Below are 19,799 nucleotides of genomic sequence, written 5' to 3'. Positions count from 1 at the left end.
CGGGCAAGGCCTCCGAACTGACGAAAGATAGCCAGGACTCGGCAGCAGGGGAGGCGGGAGAAGTAGCCGGGCCTAGGCCGCACCAGGCCGCGGAGTGGCCCTACGCTGCTTCCCGACCGAGGCTGCAAGCCAAGCCTCAGAGAAGAGGGTTATCATTACCTGGACGGGTTCCTGCAGCACCGTCATCCTCGAGGCTCAGGCCCACTTTCTGCAGTGCCTCAGGCCCCCCCGGTAGCGGCTCCGGCCCGGCCAGCCCCGGCTCATTTAAACTCACCAGCGACCGTTACCGGGGGATGGGGGAGGCCGAGCGATTGCCGAGTGCTTCCGAGCGGGGCACGGAAATTCCCGAAGTGGAGAAAGCCGAGCGGCAGCCAGACGGAAAAGCCCGAAAGAGGTCGGAAATACCCGAGGTGGGTCGACGGGAGAGAAAATCGTTGCCGGAAATTGTCGAAGATTCCCGGAAACTACCGAGTCTAACCCAAAGCGTAGGTTTTCTTCTCAGCCACGCCTTCAGTCACGCACACCACGCCCAATCGGCCGTCCCAGGGCTGGGCCACGCCCAATCGGCAACCAGCAGGCTGGGCGTGGCGTGACTGAACGGGCCGGGAGCCTTACGTGGCGGGGCTGCAGCGTGGATTCGCCGCTCAGCCCTTCTGGGTTAATTGGTGTGCTGTAGGTTATAAAGCAAAGGGTGAAACAGCAGAGTTTGGGGCAGACTTTAATGAATCAACAAGTATTTGTCTACTGAGTTTAGATCATTCGTCCATTCCAGAAGTATCTACTCACGGCTCTGGGGAAAGCTAAAGAAATTTGGAAAGATTGCCACTCCAAAGATATAGGATAGCTTCTGTCCTCAAGGAGGTCAAGGTCTATTTAGGGAAAAGCAGTGTAACAGAGAACGCTATATTATGTGGTGCCTATATAAGTAATATAAAAATTCAGAAGGGAAATTGTGTTAAGATGAGGAAAGTTTTATGGAAGGAAAAGAAAGTTTAAACTGGAGTTTGAAGGATGGGTAGAATCAGAGGAAAAATAAGTATAGGAAAGTGAAGGAAGGAAAAATGAGATCAGCCTGCTAAGAAGGCATTAATTGGAAATAGTTACTTAGGTGAAGAGATCATGGAAAAACTCAATAGGCCATTAGAAATTTTTATTTTTGATAGGCGAGGCATTCCGCTGTGGTAGGAAGAGTAGGGGGTCGGAAATTCAGAGGCCTGGTTTTGAATTTTATCTTTAGCACTAACTAGTCATAGGTCCTTGGCAAATTACAACCTCTCTGAACTTGTGTTTGCTTAGTTTGAAAGAAAAGGATTAAGGGAATTTGATGTATTACAAGTGTGGCCGTGTCTAGCACGCAATGTAGACTCTCTCGTATTTCCTTTCTGCTCCTCCTCTCCCCCAAAAGAGAGTGAACCAGGGAACTGTTTAAATTTTGTTTTTCAGCAGATGAGGAAAACGGTTTTCGAAGGTGTTACTCTTCTAGTCAGGAGTTCTCTAGGCTAGATGTGAGACTCATGATATATTCCATTGCTTGGAAATTTCCCTTTGGGTGATGTTGGAGGGAGATATTTTTTCTTCCATTTTTAAAAACAAGGCTGACAGAGCTACACTGCATCCTTCTCCACCGCCTTCTCTTGTCACTGTATATGTACTTACAGTCCCTCAGAGGGCAGGTGCTAAGGTGATTTTTGGTTGCCCTGTGTCCAGTTGCTTCAGTGGTATTATGCTGATGATTTGAGTGGTAACAGACTTTTATGCTGGCCTAGAAAGTAGCCATTAGCAATTTAAAGTTTAAGTTAAAATAAAATGAAAAATGAAGTTCTTCAGGTGCCTTAGCCACATTCCAAGGATTCAGTAGCCCTGTATGTGGCTAGTGACTGCCATATTGGACAGTCACACAGTTATAGAACATCACCAGCACTGGCTTGACTAGGGCTGAAAGACTCAAGATGGCTTCACTCATATGCCTAGGGTGTCAGTGCTAACTGCTGGCTGGGTCCTTCATTTCTCCTCCACTTGACCTCTCTTTTCACATTGGCCTCTAATCAGTCAGTAGTCTGGCTCCAGCTTCTTGACTTTGTGGCTGACGACGAAGTGGGCAAAAATAGAAGCTGTGAGGCCCCTTAGGCCTAGGCCTGTGGCCATCACTTCTTGTTAGGCAGAGTAAGACTCAGAGCCACCCTGGATTCACCAGGAGGAGAAATAGAGTCTACTTCTTAATGGGAAGAGTGGCAAAGTAGCACCACAAAAGGCATGTGCCATGGGAGGGGTTTTTGGGTCATCTTTGGAAACAATCTACCACGCTAGGTATGAAATGAGAGTATCTAAGATTGGGAATGGAAAGAAAGGGATAAGTAAGAGCTATCACTCTTAAATAAATGTGACCTTTTTAACTGAACACAGTACTCCAGATTTATTCTGATTAATTCAGAATGCAGTTTTTAACCTAACTCTTTCGCTGGTCAAAGAGTAAGGGAATTGTATTTCAGGAAGAAAGAATAATATGTAGAAATACTTTCACTTTAATCACTCAGTCAATATTTCTTAAGAATCTTCTACATATGTGGTGTTTTTCAAAGAACAATATAGAGAAATATAAGACTTAGCCCTTGCATTAGGGAGACAAGACATAAACAGAATAATCAATTATATGAGTCTACCTGGGCTTGCTATAACAACATACCTACCACACACTGGCTGGCTTGAACAATAGAAATTTATTTTCTCACAGTTCTGGAGGCTAGAAGTGCTGGCAAAACAGATTCTGGTGAGGGCTTTCTTCCTAGATGTTGGCTTTCTCCCTGTGTCCGCTTATGACCCTTCTTTTGTGAAGTCCCACAGAGAGATCAAACTTCCCGGTGCGTCTTTTTATAAGGACACTAATTCTGTCAAATTAGGGCCCCATCTTTACAATATCATTTAACTTTAATCACTTCCTTAGAGACCCCATGTCCAAATACAGCCACACTAGGGGTTAGCTCCAACATATGAATTTTGAGGAGATGCAACCAGTCTATAACATCAATTAACAAACAAAAATAACACTAGGAATAGAGTGAGTTTACTCTATTCATTCATTAAACAAATAATACTATGTTCCCATTATATGCCAGATATTGTACTAAGAGTGGAGAATACACAGAGAACAAGGCAGACAGGGCTTCTGCCCTCATGGAGCTTATAGGTTAGACCGGAAGTAGACAATTAAACAGGTCATTACAGCAAAGAGTGATGGGAGTAATGACAAGTCTGGTAGCACTACAGTAACAGCAGGGAGAGCCAACCTATCCCAGAGGAGCAGAAAAGGCCTGGAAGAAGTATATTTGGAGGATAAGCAGAGCTAGTCAGATGAAGAATAGAATTAAGATGAAGAGTAGAATTAAGAGGGTTCTGGGGAGAAAGTGCAGTACTTGCAAAGCCTGTGAGGCAACAGAGTGGGTGTCTTTGGGAGGCCATGGCAGGCGAATCACCTGAGATCAGGAGTTGGAGACCAACCTGGCCAACATGGTAAAACCCCGTCTCTACTAAAAATACCTGACTGGGCACGGTGGCTCACACCTGTAATCCCAACACTTTGGGAGGCTGACGTGGGCAGATCACCTGAGGTTGGGAGTTCGAGACCAGACTGACCAACATGGAGAAACCCCATCTCTACTAAAAATACAAAATTAGCCAGGCATGGTGGTCTCTGTCTACAATCCCAGCTATTCGGGAGGCTGAGGCAGGAGAATCGCTTGAACCCGGGAGGCAGAGGTTGGGGTGAGCCAAGATCATGCCATTGCACTCCAGCCTGGGCAACAAGAGCAAAACTCCGTCTCAAAAAAAAAAAAAAAAAAATTAGCCAGGCGTGGTGGTGTGCACCTGTAATCCCAGCCACTTGGGAGCCTGAGGCAGGAGAATCACTTGAACCCGGGAGGCAGAGTTTGCAGTGAGCCGAGATTGCACCATTGCACTCTAGCCTGGGTGACAAGAGTGAGACTCTGTCTCAAAAAAAAAAAAAAGTTCCATGAAGGGGCTGGGCACAGTGGCTCACGCCTGTAATACCAGCACTTTGGGAGGCTGAGATGGGTGGACCACTTGAGCTCAGGAGTTCAAGAAGAACCTGAGCAACATGGCGAAACCCCGTCTCCACAAAGATACAAAAAATAGCCAGGCAGGCCGGGCGCGGTGGCTCACGCCTGTAATCCCAGCACTTTGGGAGGCCGAGACGGGCGGATCACGAGGTCAGGAGATCGAGACCATCCTGACTAACACGGTGAAACCCCGTCTCTACTAAAAATACAAAAATTAGCCGGGCGCGGTGGCGGGCGCCTGTAGTCCCAGCTACTCGGGAGGCTGAGGCAGGAGAATGGCGTGAACCCGGGAGGCGGAGCTTGCAGTGAGCGGAGATCGCGCCACCGCACTCCAGCCTGGGCGACAGAACCAGACTCCATCTCAAAAAAAAAAAAAAAAAAAAAAATAGCCAGGCGTGATGGCATGCACTGTAGTCCTAGCTACTTGGGAAGCTGAGGTGAGAGGATCACTTGAGCTGGGAGGTTAAGGCTACAATAAGCTTTCAGCCTGGGTGGCACAGGGAGACCCTGTCTCAAAAAAAAAAAAAAAATTCTATGTAGTTGGAAGATGGACTATAAACGAGAGATGAGTGAGATAAGGCTGAATAAAGAGGCAGGTACCAGACCTGAAGGTAAGTCCTGAATTTGGGGGCTGGGGGAAGAGAGGGAGAGGAGTCCTAACACGATCAGACTTATTTTTGGAGATAGGTAAGATACAGGCAGGGAGAAACATGAAGATATATTTAGGAGGTAAAATTGGCAGGTCACTGTGACTAGATATTGGAGTTGTAGAGTCAAAATATGCCACACTGAGATATGCCACTTTGGCATAAGGATTATTTTGAGAATAATATACACTTGAAAAATAGCATATGCAAGAAGAGCACTCTGGCCTTTCTTTTTCTTACTGAGACCAGGAGATAAAACTCCCATGTGAATGGTGCCCTCCTTATACCAGGAGAAAGCCATTCTTATCACCAGAGACAGAGTTGAGGCTGAAAGAAATCTGTACAAACCTTGTTTAACTAACCCTTATCTAATCCTCTGGGCAAAGGAAAGATGGTGATGTCTTAAACTGGGATAGGAAATATTTTAAGAGAATGAGGGGTTCCATTCCGAACAAAGTACCTATGAGACATGCAGATAATGATGTCCTCTTGGCAGTTAGTCATTTGGGCCTGGAGCTCTAAGAAGTAGTCTGGCTGGATACAAATTTTGGAACCATTTGTAGATGAGAAACTGGGGCCACAAGAATGGATAGGGGCGGGGTATGGTGGCTCATGCCTGTAATCCCAGCACTTTGGGAGGCCAAGGTTGGTGGATTACCTAAGGTCAGGAGACCAGCCTGGCGAAACCCCATCTTTACTAAAAATACAAAAATTAGCCCGGCGTGGTGGCGTGCGCCTGTAGTCCCGGCTACTTGGGAGGCTGAGGCAGGAGAATCACTTGAACCTGGGAGGTAGAGGTTGCAGCGAGCTGAGATTGTGCTACTGCACTCCAGCCTGGGTGACACAGCGAGACTCCATTTCAAAAAGAAAGAAAGGAAGAAAGGAAGAAAGAAAGGTTTTGCCTAAGAAGCATGTGTAGGGTGGGTGAGAAGAAGGCCTAGAACAGGTACCTGAAGCACGCTTAATATTGAAGGGGCTGGCAGAGGAGCTACACAGGAAACCGATTAAAAACAGAGCAGTAGGCCAGGTGCGGTGGCTCACGCCTGTAATCCCAGCACTTTGGAAAGCCGAGGCAGGCAGATCACTTGAGGTCAGGAGTTCGAGACCAGCCCGGCCAACATGGCGAAACCCCGTCTCTACTAATAATACAAAAATTAGCTGGGTGTGGTGGCACACCTGTAAATTCAGCTACTCAGAGGGCTGAGGCAGGAGAATTGCTTGAACCCAGGAGATGGAGGCTGCAGTGAGCTGAGACAGCACCATTGCACTATAGCCTGGGTGACAGAGCGAGACTCTCTCAAACAAACCAACAAACAAAAACAGAGCAGTAGGAGGAGAACTAGGAGATGGTGTCATTAGAGAAGCCAAAAGAAGGGGATGATTTGACCAAAGAGGAGTAAACATGGTGAGGGTGGGGTGGGGGTGGTGGGGTGCAAGGTCGGATAAGGAGGCCGTAAGACCACATGCAACAGGGACAAAATGAAGGGTACAGACAAGAAGGACTGAAAGACTTCAGGAGAGTACACTTATTCTGGGCTATGTTTCAGTGGGACCTACATTTTGCTAATGATACCAAGTCTAGCTTTTTGAATAGTTCCCTAAATGCCAGCCTCCAAATCTGACTGAATATGAAATAGACCAAGAAGCAGACTTAGGAGAAAAAATAATTTTCTAATTCCATTTTTGGAATAATGCTGTTGTAACCCAACTGCACTCACTAGACAAACATATTGGATAATGGATGACAGCAGGATGCCCAAGTGGTTGATGAATAATGAGTTTAAGTAGGTCAATTAGGAGCAGAGAAGGAAGTAAAAATGCTCCAAAATAGCCCATCAAAGTACTTCAAACAATGTGGCTTTGCTGTGGATGAGTAGAAACCACAACAGGTATATTAGCCTGGTCAACAACAGTCAGAAAAGAGATGCTTCTTTTTTTTTTTTTTTGAGACGGAGTCTTACACTGTCAACTGTCACCCAGGCTGGAGTTCAGGCCCGATCTTGGCTCACTGCAAGCTCCGCCTCCCGGGTTCACACCATTCTCCTGTCTCAGCCTCCCGAGTAGCTGGTGACTACAGGCACCCGCCACCACGCCCAGCTAATTTTTTGTATTTTTAGTACAAACGGGGTTTCACCATGTTAGCCAGGATGGTCTCGATCTCCTGACCTTGTGATCCACCCTCCTCAGCCTCCAAAAGTGCTGGGATTACAAGCGTGAGCCACCGCACCCGGCCTTTTTATTTTTTTGAGATGGAGTTCTGCTCTTGTTGCCCAGGCTAGAGTGCCATGGTGCAATCTCAGCTCACCGCAACCTCCGCCTCCCAGGTTCAAGCGATTCTCCTGCCTCAGCCTCCTGAGTAGCTGGGATTACAGGCATGTGCCACCATGCCTGGCTAATTTTGTCTTTTCAGTAGAGATGGGGTTTCTCCATGTTGGTCAGGCTGGTCTGGAACGCCCGACCTCAGGTGATCCGTCTGACTTGGCCTTCCAAAGTGTGGGGATTACAGGTGTGAGCCACCTTGCCCAGCCAGGAAATGCTCTTTTTTAGGTTAAAAAAAGAAAAAAAAAGCTTTTAGGCAAATTCTAAGCCTATGAGCCAGAGTGTCAAGCATCTGACTCTTTAAATGCTGACTGTAGATCCATATTTTCACACACAAAGTATCATCTTTATGTATCCTCTGTGGTAAGGTCCTATATTTAGATTTATAAAACTCTGCTGCACACATACAAGACTTGGGTTGGCAGCATGTTGTGTGAAAAACAGCTGAGTTTGTAAATGACCACACAAGTTTAGCATGAGCAAACAGTGTTTTGTGACTGCTAAAAAATGTAAATATAGGCTGGGCGCAGTGGCTCACGCCTGTAATCCCAGCACTTTGGGAGGCTGAGATGGGCGGATCACGAGGTCAGGAGTTTGAGACCAGCCTGGTCAACATGGTGAAACCCCGTCTCTACTAAAAATACAAAAATTAACCTGGCGTGGTGGCGCATGCCTGCAATCCCAGCTACTCGGGAAACTGAGACAGGAGAATTGCTTGAACCCAGGAGGTGGAGGTTGCAGTGAGCCAAGATCCGCCACTGCACTCCAGCTCTGGGCAACAGAGCAAAACTCAGTCTCGGAGAAAAAAAAAAAATGTAAATACAACTGTAGTCCACTTTAACAGACGTGTCCAGATAATAATAGTCTGACTGCATTCTGAATTAATCAGAATAAATCTGGAGTACTGTGTTCAGTTAAAAAGGTCACATTTATTTAAGAGTGATAGCTCTTACCTATCTCTTTTCTTTCCATTCCCAATCTTAGATACTCTCGTCTCATACCTAGCGTGGTAGATTGTTTCCAAAGATGACCCAAAAACCCCTCCCATGGCACATGCCTTTTGTGGTGCTACTTTGCCGCTCTTCCCATTAAGAAGTAGACTCTATTTCTCCTCCTGGTGAATCCAGGGTGGCTCTGAGTCTTACTCTGCCCAACAAGAACTGATGGCCACAGGCCTAGGCCTAAGGGGCCTCACAGCTTCTATTTTTGCCTCAGCTTCAGTATCACATCCTCAGAATATTCCTGGACCTACCTAATTTAAATTCTTAGCTCTACCCTGTTATTCTCTCTCATGACATTTTTGTTCTTTTCTTTCATAGTATGTATGGTAATTTTAATCATATTTGTTTAATATAAACTGCATTGAAGGCAGGGACCTTGGCTTGAACATTGTGTCCCCATCACCTAGTTCAGTGCCCTGCACAAATATTATAAAATATATAAATATTTTTTGCTCTTGTTGTTTTGCTAAAATACTGTATTTTGAACTTGTTGTTTCGCTAAAATATTGTAAATATATAAATGTTTTTGAAATATCTGATGATTGAATGACTTGGTCACTTCATTTCATCTCACTGATCTGAACGTGATGCCTTTTTTTTTTTGACTCCCCCTTTCTGAGCCCAGAGAATATGCTGGTCTTGCACATAAATCCTTAAGGGATTTTTTTTTTTTTTCTGAGACGGAGTCTCGCACAGTCGCCCAGGCTGGAGTGCAGTGGCATGATCTCAGCTCACTGCAAGCTCCGCCTCCTGGGTCCACGCCATTCTCCTGCCTCAGCCTCCCAAGTAGCTGGGACTACAGGTGCCCACCACCACGCCCGGCTAATTTTTGTATTTTTAGTAGAGACGGAGTTTCGCTGTGTTAGCCAAGATGGTCTCGATCTCCTGACCTTGTGATCTGCCCGCCTCGGCCTCCCAAAGTGCTGGGATTACAGGCGTGAACCACAGTGCCTGGCCAAATCCTTAAGGGATTTAAAGTCAAGGCAGTATCTGAAGTATTGAGACTATTCAGAAAATGCATCTTGAATGAGATGAGCTCTGAGATGTGCTAACTGGCCTATGACTAGGGGGACTAGGGCTGACTCAAAAGCACAGGGAAATAAACTACAGATAGCCCGTAAGTTACGATTTTTTGACTTGACGATGGTGTAGAAGCAATATGCATTCAGTAGAAACTGTACTTCAAATACCTATACAACCATTCTGTGTCTCATTTTCAGTACAGTATTCAATACATGAGATATTCAGCACTTTATTATAAAATAGGATTTGTGTTAGATGGCTTTGCCCAACTGTAGGCTAAGGTGAGTATTCTAAGCACGTTTAAGGTAGGCTTTGCTAAACTATGATGCTCGGTAGGTTAGGTGTATTAAATGCATTTTTGACTTGATATTGTCAACTGATGGTGGCGAGCATCTGTAATAAAGGCAGGAGACTGTAAGCAAATTAGCTTGTCTGGACTGGAGGCCTTATAAGCTTGGTTGAAATGGTGGTGTTGCGGACAGATGATAAAAACCTTTGGGTTCCTGGCTGATGACTTTAATTTTGATAAAATAGACCGAAGGAGCTGTTGATGGTGATTGAGCTGGAGAGTGACCTCATGAGACCAGAATTTGAAAAAGATTATGCTAACAGCTGAGGATTATGTGCATCGGAGGAGAGAAAGACTAGGGGCTGGGAATGCAGCAGAGAGGCTGCCAGGGAGTCTGGGCAACTCTCAATATTCACTATTCTAGGATCCTAGATGGTTGAATCTGAAAAAAGATAGAAAATTTAAACAGTTCTGAGTTACTAATTTAAAATGAGAAATACTCTTATCCAATTCCTTGTCCTGAAGGCATTCAGTTTCTAATAAGAAGACTGCTTACTGAGTACAGAGTTAGAACAAAAAGAGTAAATTTAATGATCTTAGTGGCTATTGTCTCTTTTTTTTCTCAGAAGTGACGTATATACCTGACTACTAGATAAAAAATATCTATAGCATCTGGAGTGGATGCCCACCAAATAATAGATTATTTACTTCTCTCTTTTCTAACTAGGCTCTAAGCAGCCTCATTTTCTTCTCTGGGTAAATTGCAGAGCAAGGGATTAAACACAGATTGATTGTATTTTAGTATTAAGTATACAGTGTAGTTGTCTTGAATAGACTTTGTTTTTGTTACAGATACGTGATTTGGGAGATAGAGACTGATGTAGGTTTAAACCAGACTGAGTTTGGAGAGCCTCAAATGAGAAATATCCAAAGGTTAATTGAAAATGTGAAGCTTGGCCAGGCGCAGTAGCTCATGCCTATGATCCCAGCACTTTGGAAGTTCAAGTCAGGAGGATCACTTGAGGCCAGGAGTTGGAGAACAACCTGGGCAACAAAGCGAGACCCTCATTTCTACAAAAAAATAAAAAACATTAGCTGGGCATGGTTGTGTATGCCTCTAGTCCTAGCTACTTGGGAGGCTGAGCTGGGAGGATCTCTTGAGCCTAGGAGTTCGAAGTTGCAGTGAGTTAAAATTATACCACTCTATGGCCGGGCGCGGTGGCTCACGTCTGTAATCCCAGCACTTTAGGAGGCCGAGGTGGGTGGATCATGAGGTTAGGAGATCGAGACCATCCTGGCTAACAAGGTGAAACCCTGTCTCTACTGAAAAAAAAAAAAAAACACAGAAGTTAGTCGGGCGTGCTGGCGGGCACTTGTAGTCCCAGCTACTTAGGAGGCTGAGGCAGGAGAATGGCGTGAACCCAGGAGACGGAGCTTGCAGTGAGCTGAGATTGCGCCACTGCACTCTAGCCTGGGCAACAGAGCGAGATTCTGTCTCACAAAAAAAAAATTTTTTACCACTGTATTCCAACTGGAGAGATAGAGCAAGACTTTGTCTCAAAGCAAACAAACAAAACAAACCCACAAAAACAAACAAACAAGGAAAGAATTTGGGACTGGAGAGAGAGTTTTCAGGCAGAACTAAAAGCATCTTTTAGTTGTGCACCTTCTTTCTTTCAGTTGTATGATCCTCCCACCTTGGCCTCTCAAAGTACTGGGATTATAGGCATGAGCCACTGTGCCCAGCCTGCAGGTACTTTTACTAAGATGAATAAGAGACCATCCCTGGCCCCAGGGAGCTCACTGTCTGGTCTAGAGGATGCAGACATACAAATATGTACTTTTAATATGATGATAAAGAGTTTCACAAAGATTTTACAAGGCATTACATTAACAAATGTGTACCTGTAATCCCAGCTTCTTGGGAGACCCTGTCTCAAAAAAAAAAAAAAAAAAAAAAAGGGACCTGCATACTGTAGGTGCTCAATACATGTTAGTTGTAGTAAACTCTTTTTTTTTTTTTTTTTTTTTGAGACAGGGTCTCTGTCACCCATGCTGTAAAGCAGTGGTGCCATCTCGGTTCACTGCAACCTCCACTTCCTAGGTTCAAGGGATCCTCCCACCTCAGCCTCTGGTATAGCTGGGACTATAGGCATGTGCCACCATACCTGGCTAATTTTTGTGTTTTTTGTAGAGACAGGATTTCGCTATGTTACCCAGGCTAGTCTCGAACTCCTGGGCTCAAGCGATCCACCTGCCTTGGCCTCCCAAAGTGCTGGAATTATAGGTGTGAGCCACCATGCCTGGCCTCAATAAGTGTTAGTTGAATGAATGAATGAGAGTAATCTGAATGAGGGAGAGGAGAGCTGGTGGCAGAACTTTGGTGTTACAAGCATAGCAGAGAAGGCCCGAAACAAGCACACTAGATCTAGTCACAGGGAAGTCACTGGTGGTGTGCTAGAGAGGAAGTCAGAATTCAAGAAGTCAAAGAAGTCGATGGAAGGGGAAACTGAAAAAAGAGAATAACCTTTAGCATTAAAAATATATCCCCAATTGCTGAGAAAGGATTTGGGCTCTTTTTGCTCACTGAGAGCTACTCATGCTGTGGGTTCCAGGGCCATCTCTTTCGTTGATGTCTCCTTGCTTCCTTGCCCCCTTGGGGACTAGGCTTCTCCCTGACAGAACCCCTGCATCAGTTCTGCCAGCTCCCACAGTTGTCTTAGCAGCTGCATTCTAGTCTCAGGTCGGTCATAACTCAATATGACATTGGGCAAGTCACCTCCTTCTCTCTGAACCTCTGAAGGTCCTTGTAGCTGTTAGCATATCTGGGATGATGCAGTTTGGATGACTGGTGAGGATTCCAACTTGCTCTCTGCTGCTTTGCAACTATAAATCTCTGCCAAACACCAGCTATCCTGCCCTCTGCTTTAGATCCCTAGGTAGACTCTAACCCACCTTAGGCAGGCCCCCTCCCAGTGTCCTTCTCACAGAATTCAGTTCACACATACATCACTAGACAGCACTGCCTTAATTGCAGTACAGAAATGAGCTTCAACCATTTAAACAATTGAGCAATGAGGCCGAACATATAGCATTCTCCACCTACACTAAAGCAGTCAAGGAAATGAAGTTTGAGAGGATGATTTAAAGTGTTGGCCAGGTGCTGTGGCTCATGCCTGTAATCCCAGCACTTTGGGAGGCCAAGGCAGGCGAATCACTTGAGGTCAGGAGTTTGAGACCAGCCTGGCCAACATGGTGAAACTCTGTCTCTACTAAAAATACAAAAATTAGCTGGGCATGGTGGTGGGCACCTGTAATCCCAGCTACTCAGGAGGCTGAGGCAGAAGAATCGCTTGAACTAGGGAGGTGGAGGTCACAGTGAGCCGAGATCGAGCCATTGCACTCCAGCCTGGGTGACAGAGTGAGACTCCGTCTCAAAAAATAAATAAGTAACAAATAAAGTGTTGTGATAGCTAGTTTTACTGTGGTCCTTGAACTTTGATATTAGACACCTGTCCCCTCCTTTTCTGCTTTCATTTTTGGTGTTCTGGGCCTTATGAGTTATTGAGCCTTCAGATTATTCATTGCTTTTATTTTCTCCCTCCTTGGTGGGAAGGATTTTTATATACAGAGAATTGGGTTAATAATTTTCCTGATTTATGGCCTTCTTTCTTCAGTAGTCCATGCAAGACCTTTCTTGTTTAATTACTTTAATTACTTATTTATTTTATTTTTATTTTTATTTTTATTTTTTGAGACAGAGTTTCACTCTTGTTGCCCAGGCTGCAGTGCAATGGCACACTCGCTGCTCACTGAGACATCTGCCTCCCAGGTTCAAGTGATTCTCTTGCCTCAGTCTCCCAAGTAGCTGAGATTACAGGCATGCGCCACCACACCTGGCTAATTTTGCATTTTTAGTAGAGACGAGGTTTCTCGATGTGGTGAGACTGGTCTCGAACTCATGACATGAGGTGATCCACCTGCCTCGGCCTCCCAAAGTGCCGGGATTACAGGCGTGAACCACCGCGCCTGGCCAGATTACTTATTTATTTTCTTTTATCTCATTGCCCCATCCATCCAAACCACACCCACTCTAGGCAATTACTGAATATTTTTAATGTGCATTTTTTTGTTTATATGTGTTCTCAGATAATGGGTAATGCTTCTAGTATGTGTGTATTATTAAAATTTTTAATAATATTTAGCTCAATACACCCAAAATGTTGTCATTTCAACATGTAATCAATATGAGATATGTTACATTCTTCTTTTTCTTCTTTTTTGAGACGAGTCTCATTCTGTTGCTCAGGCTAGGGTGCAGTGGCTCGATCTTGGCTCACTGCAATCTCTGCCTCAGGCGTTCAATGATTCTCCTGCCTCAGCCTCCTGAGTAGCTGGGACTACAGGCACTCGTCACCACACCCACTAAGTTTTGTATTTTTCGTAGAGACAGGGTTTCACCACATTGGCCAGGCTGGTCTCAAACTCCTGACCTCAAGTGATCCACCTGCCTTGGCCTCCCAAAGTGTTGGGATTACAGACATGAACCACCATGCCTGGCCCACATTCTTTTTTTGCACTTCGAAATCCAGTATGTATTTTACTGTTATAGAATATTTCAGTTTGGATGGTAAATTTTCATTATAAACACTTAATCTGTATTTAGATTTCATAAAATGCACAGTTGAAAAAGTAGATTTATATACCTAAGTTGTTGCAAGCATACTTAAAAGTTTTCTAATAATCAAATATCAAAAAAGTATTTTTCTTTAATGTTTACATGCAAACTGACAAAACTACTTCATATTAGTCATATTAGTCGTATTTATTTTAGCAGAATTGACTTGACTTTGAAGCAAAAACATGTCAGTTTTAAAACTACATCTGTCCAAGTTAAGTGAATTCACTAAGTCTTGTGTCAACTCAGTATTATTAACATGAAATTCAAAGAGGTATTGTATAAATTGAAAAAGCAACTCTAAATTTATTAATATCAACACAAAGCAACTCTAAATCTATTAATATCAACAAAGCATTCTTTACACTTTTTTTGTTTATGTAGCCAATTTACATAATTCTGTTTATTACAATTAGAATCTTCTGCATACTTAGGTTGAAATAATGTGTATTGATTTGTATTGTGAAAGGTTTCAATTTGAGCATAAATTCTTGCACCTGTCTAGATAAGTCAGAGATGTTTTCTTTCCTTGAAGCTTAAATGTATTTATTTATTTACTTATAGACAGAGTCTCATTCTATTGCCCAGGCTCTAGTGCAGTGGTGCAATCTCGGTTCACTGCAACCGCTGCCTCCCTAGTTCAAGCAATTCTCTTGTCTCAGCTTCCTGAGTATCTGGAATTGCACCACCATGCCGAGCTAATTTTTGTATTTTTAGTAGAGACGGGGTTTCACCATGTTGACCAGGCTGGTCTTGAACTCTTGACCTCAAGTAATCCACCTGCCTCAGCCTCCCAAAGTGCTGGGAATACCGGGCTAAAACATTTCGACTTCTATCCTTCATATCTCTTTTTTAAAATTGTCAATTAAATATAAACGTACTCTCCTCCATATCTCTTAGCTTTTCTTTTATGTTTTCTATTTCTTTGCCCTCTTTTTTTTTCTGGGAGATATTCTCTCTTTTGTTTTTCAATTCCCTAATTGGTTTGCCAGCTATATCTATTCTGCCACTTTTCAAATCTATTGTGTGCTTTATTTTGGTGATTACTTTTTCATACATGAGATATCTGCTTTTTTTTTTTTTTTTTTTGAGACAGAGTCTCGCTCTGTCCCCATGTTGGACTGCAGTGGCACTATCTTGGCTCACAGCAAGCACCGCGTTCCGGATTCATGCCATTCTCCAGCCTCAGCCTCCCGAGTAGCTGGTAATACAGGTGCCTGCCAACACACCCAACTAATTTTTTGTATTTTTAGTAAAAACAGGGTTTCACCATATTAGCCAGGATGGTCTTGATCTCCTGACTTCGTGATCCGCCCGCCTCGGCCTCCCAAAGTGCTAGGATTACAGGCGTGAGCCACCGCACCCGGCCTGCTTGTTTTTTAAAAATGTTTTTTCTTATTTCATCTATTATACTTTTTATAGTTGATATTGTTTGTTCTTTTTTTTTAATTTTTTAAATTTATTTTTATTTTTTATTTTTTTTTTTGAGATGGAGTCTTGCTTTGTCGCCCGGGCTGGAGTGCAGTGGCCGGATCTTGGCTCACTGCAAGCTCCGCCTCCCGGGTTTACACCATTCTCCTGCCTCAGCCTCCCGAGTAGCTGGGACTACAGGCGCCCGCCATCTTGCCCGGCTAGTTTTTTGTATTTTTTAGTAGAGACGGGGTTTCACCATGTAGACCAGGATGGTCTCGATCTCCTGACCTCGTGATCCACCCGTCTCGGCCTCTCAAAGTGCTGGGATTACAGGCTTGAGCCACCGCGCCCGGCCGTTCTGTTTGTTCTTTACATTTTCTTGTCCAGGTGTCATATTAGTAATATTTTCCTTTACCTCTTTTAGCATGATTTTTGGGCTACTTTTAAAATCTTGGTCCATCTGTTGTCATATTTCCACTTAAGTTACACTGTGTAATCAAGTAAGTTGTATCCTTTCAGATTAGTTGTGCTATTCAGGTGTCTTGTTATTTTGTCCTTGGCCGTATAGGTTGTTCTGTCCAACAATGCATACTAGTGCCATTGAGCTTAGAGGTTGAAGGCTGGGGTGAATGAGCCCTAAAACTGAGAACCCTTGGCCCCCAAACTCCCAAGTCCATCAGGCCCAGCCTCATAAAATAACTCTTCATGCAGGGCTTCACCCTTTGCCCTCCTGCCTGGGAAAAGGAGCCTTAGGAGTACAGGTGTGAGCCACCGCGTCTGTGGCCGAAATGCTTCTTAGATTGTAGTTCACCTGCCCTGGACATTTAGAGGGCTAAGGAGGGGGAACATCTGTCTAAAGTTGGGTTGCCCCCTTACTTGTTTTGATCACAAGCACAGTGCATCTCCAGTACTTTGCTGTTACTCTTACCAACACCTGGACCACATGGCAAGTGAGGGAGTAGCACTGTTTGTTATAAGACAGTGATGGAGGAAACAAGAGATCAGAACCCTGAGAGCTCTTTTTCTTTTTTCAATCATTCCACAGCTCTGCCTGGTCACATCCTGCCTCTAATCAAAGCCACCCTTTTACCACACACACCAATTTGAAACAAGGCCCTCTCCTTCACCCAAGGGGTTTCTCGAGGTTTTCTTCATTTCTTGGTATTTTCTCTTTGTAACTCTTGTGCAGGTGATCTTGGGATAGGGAGCCATAATCACAGCAGTTCAATCAGGATCCAAGCTTAAAGATCTTGAGTAGCTGCTTTGTGCTAGACACTGTTCTCCGTGTGCCATCTGTATTAACTCATTTAATCCTCACAACTACCTTGTCGTTATAACAGTCACATTTTACAGATGAGAAAACTGAAGCATAAGGAAGTTAAAAAATAGCCAGGTGTGGTAGTGCACACCTGTAGTCGCAGCTACTTGGGAGACTAAGGCGGGAGAATCACTTGAACCAGGGAAATGGAGGCTGCAATGAACTATGTTTCACCACTGCACTCCAGCCTGGATGACAAAGTGAGACCCTGTCTAAAAAAAAAAAAAAAAAAGGAAGTAAACTAATTAAGCCAGGACTCTAAACCAGGCAGTCTGATTCATGAATCAGCCTTCTTAACCTCTGCCTTGCAGTAAAGCCCAAATTACCCAGTACTCTCTATGGGGACGATTGACATAGTGTTGGCCAGGGCATTGCCCTGTGATGTCCAGACTTATGAGACATTGGTCAGAGGAGAGAGAGAGAGAGGGTGACAGGAACAAGGCATTAACAGCCAGGCTAGCTGTCAGCAGCATTTCCCAGGCAGGAGACTCTAATGGATCTCTCTCTGAGCAGGACACAGGCAGGCTCTGTGTGGTTAGAGATGAAGGGAGGAAGAGGAGTGAGTGTTTGTGAGCTCAGCCCAAATGAGGGCTGATGTCACTTCTCCTTTGTGCATTTATGTCTGAATTTGACATCTGATGTAAACCGGTTGGTGTTAAATTCTGTCTTGTGTTTTCAATCTGCTGAATTGGAAGTCCCTCATGGGAGCATTTGGGTGAGCCTCAGCAACGCTGGCTCAGAAACCACCAGATGCTTCCCAGAGAAAGTTATTTGGCTGCCAGTACCCACTGCCATACTTGCCTCTTCACACTACTACATCTTCTTTCCTTGGCTCTCATGGGTCAACACATTTTGTAGGGCAAGTCTGTGTCATAGGCCCTGGGAAGGATACTCTCTCGATTGGTAAGATTTGAAGGTGAAAGTCACTGGCCATGAAACGGAATGAAGACCATAAGAAGATGGAAACTCGGACTCCAGTTACTGGGCTCTAATGAAGCGTGGCATCATGAATTTTAGTAAAAACAAGGCCAGGGGTTGACATGTTGCTTCTTCACGCATGGCTCTTTGCCTGAAACCACAGCTCTCCTCCAGTTGTTTCTGAAGTGCCAGGCACTTTTTTCACTGGGGCTGCTGAAAACGAATCCGAAACTGATTTGAGGAGCGTCTTCTCCCCTGCTGGGGCACCTGTGCCTCAGGTTTCAGGTGGTTGGGCATGCCTTCTCTGAGTGTTCTCCGTCAGACAGGCTGCCTGGCCCTAGAGACCTGCCACATGCTTTCTGAGCCACAAATATTTCACACCGTGAGTTCCCAGCGGCTGCCCTTCCCCCACTTCCATTCCTTTCCACCTCTTCATCGTTCCTAATCCCACACCTTAAAATCCCTTCAGCCACTGTCATCTTACCTTGTCCCTTTCTCATGTGGACCTCTCTCTGGAAGTTCCAAATCTTGGAAGCCTGAATGCAGCTGTAGCTTCAACCTGCTGGGCAAAGGAAAGTGAAATGAATCTCTTTGAATGTCTCCTACATGGCAGGGGTTGTTTGCAGTGCCCTACTCACATTATTTCATACAAATCTCATGACAATTTGAAAAGGAAATGTTTACCCTCAAAGGTCCTGAGGCCACTCAGGCCTAGATTAGAACGTGGCAAAACCAGGCTTCAGACCCATCACTGCGTACCTCCAGAGTCCACAGTCTTTGCGTGATTTTGGATGCCTCCGGAACCCCATTCGGCTTTCCCAGCTTTCTAACCTCATAGCTCTGTGCCCATGCAGACTTAACATTTTGCTTCTTAGAATTTAGAAGAGAAGGTGGGGGTGGGGGTGGGGGAAGAAAGGGAAAGGAAGAAAAGAACAACCTTCCAGCTTTTTCTTCTGAGGATCATACATCTTTGTAGAATAACTACAACAATAACATAACAACAACTTGTTGTGTATGCATGAGTGTTTTAACTGGAAGGGGGTATGTGCCGTTTAGTGATTATTTAAAAAAAATTTAAGCCATGTAACCATTAGAAAATGATACTGTTTTACACACTGGGAGTTCTAGTATGTAAAATACAGGAGTGGTGGTGACTGAAGTGATGGTGGTGGAAGGAGCTCCGAGGCCTGGCTTTTCTATGTCCCTTGCAGCCAGAAGCATGTCATGTATAAAGCAAGATAGCAAGATTGCTAGTCTCAGGATTCTGTTGAACATGGTTTGAAAGCCTCCTGATTATTTTTCCTTTTAAAATAAGCAAGCTGAGGCCCAGAGAGGGGAAGTGGCTGGCAAAGTCAGGACTAGTGCCTGGGTCTCCTAGCTTCTATCCTGCAGCTTTTTACAGAAATCCCAGTTTGTATATTTTTGCACAGACTCCGCAGGATGCAGTCCAGGAAGGGATGCAGGTGGAGGTGGAGAAGGAGGAGGGCCTGGGTTTCCACTTTTTCTCCTTCCCTATCACCAACAACCTGAACTCCCAACCCACGTGGGGAATGGGGTAGGTCAGGGAGAGGACTGACAGGGATTATAGAAAGTGCGATCGAGGGTACAAGGGATCAAGTTTGGTAGCCCACAAGGAAGAGCGGTAAGGCAGAAGATGAGGGGAGGAGGTGAGGGAAACAGAGCAAAGGAGCCGCCTTCCCAGCTCAGGACCAGGGCTGGGCTAGAGTCTGGGCCCTGGTCTCATTCTAGTATCCCCTTGAGCAAGTCCTGGCCCTTTTTCCTGCCTGTTTCCTTTGAGGGCTTCTCTGTCACCACCAGTAAGCGTGTACAGGCCACAGGAGGAGCAGTGAAGAGCAGTGTGCTACAGAGAGCCCTGCACCCCAGGAAATAGAATTAGTTGGACTAGCTCTGCCTGTAAGTAGCTGAATGTCTTGAGGCAACTTAAATGTTTCCTTGGACCTTAGATCCCTTGCCTGGAAAACAGGATGGGGCCAGGTGATCTCTAAGGTCCTTCTGGCTCTGAAAGCAATGATCTGGGGCATGGAACCTGTGGTTAGAGAGCTGGGGAATGGGCAGATATGGGTTCCAGGGCACCCAGAATTGCAAGCTTAGGAGCTAAC

The 19,799-nt window shown here is 44.9% G+C and overlaps 2 protein-coding genes across 9 annotated transcripts in view; one reads left to right on the top strand and one right to left on the bottom strand.

The window, feature by feature from the left end:
* The window catches only part of CDC27 (cell division cycle 27), a 506,999-nt gene extending 506,674 nt beyond the window's left edge, over positions 1-325 (bottom strand). For 7 of the 8 annotated variants that reach the window (XM_033184104.1, XM_033184105.1, XM_033184106.1 and 4 more), the window contains exon 1: positions 160-325. In XM_033184104.1, coding sequence (XP_033039995.1) covers positions 160-186 — 27 coding nt within the window. In that variant the 5' untranslated portion in view covers positions 187-325. The remainder of the gene's footprint in view (positions 1-159) is intronic. The other variant, XM_033184107.1, reaches the window with a different exon arrangement.
* A 69-nt stretch (positions 326-394) lies between these two features.
* Positions 395-19,799, top strand: part of MYL4 (myosin light chain 4) — a 40,381-nt gene continuing 20,976 nt past the window's right edge. Inside the window, exon 1 of the mRNA XM_033184122.1 lies at positions 395-410. The gene's annotated coding sequence lies outside the window, so the exon portion shown is untranslated. The remainder of the gene's footprint in view (positions 411-19,799) is intronic.

This window comes from Trachypithecus francoisi, unplaced genomic scaffold (assembly GCF_009764315.1).
Source record: "Trachypithecus francoisi isolate TF-2019V2 unplaced genomic scaffold, Tfra_2.0 Lachesis_group20, whole genome shotgun sequence".
In the NCBI taxonomy this organism is placed as follows: domain Eukaryota; kingdom Metazoa; phylum Chordata; class Mammalia; order Primates; family Cercopithecidae; genus Trachypithecus; species Trachypithecus francoisi.
Note: the sequence above shows the minus strand (reverse complement) of the source record. Positions and strands in the feature narration are given on the sequence as shown.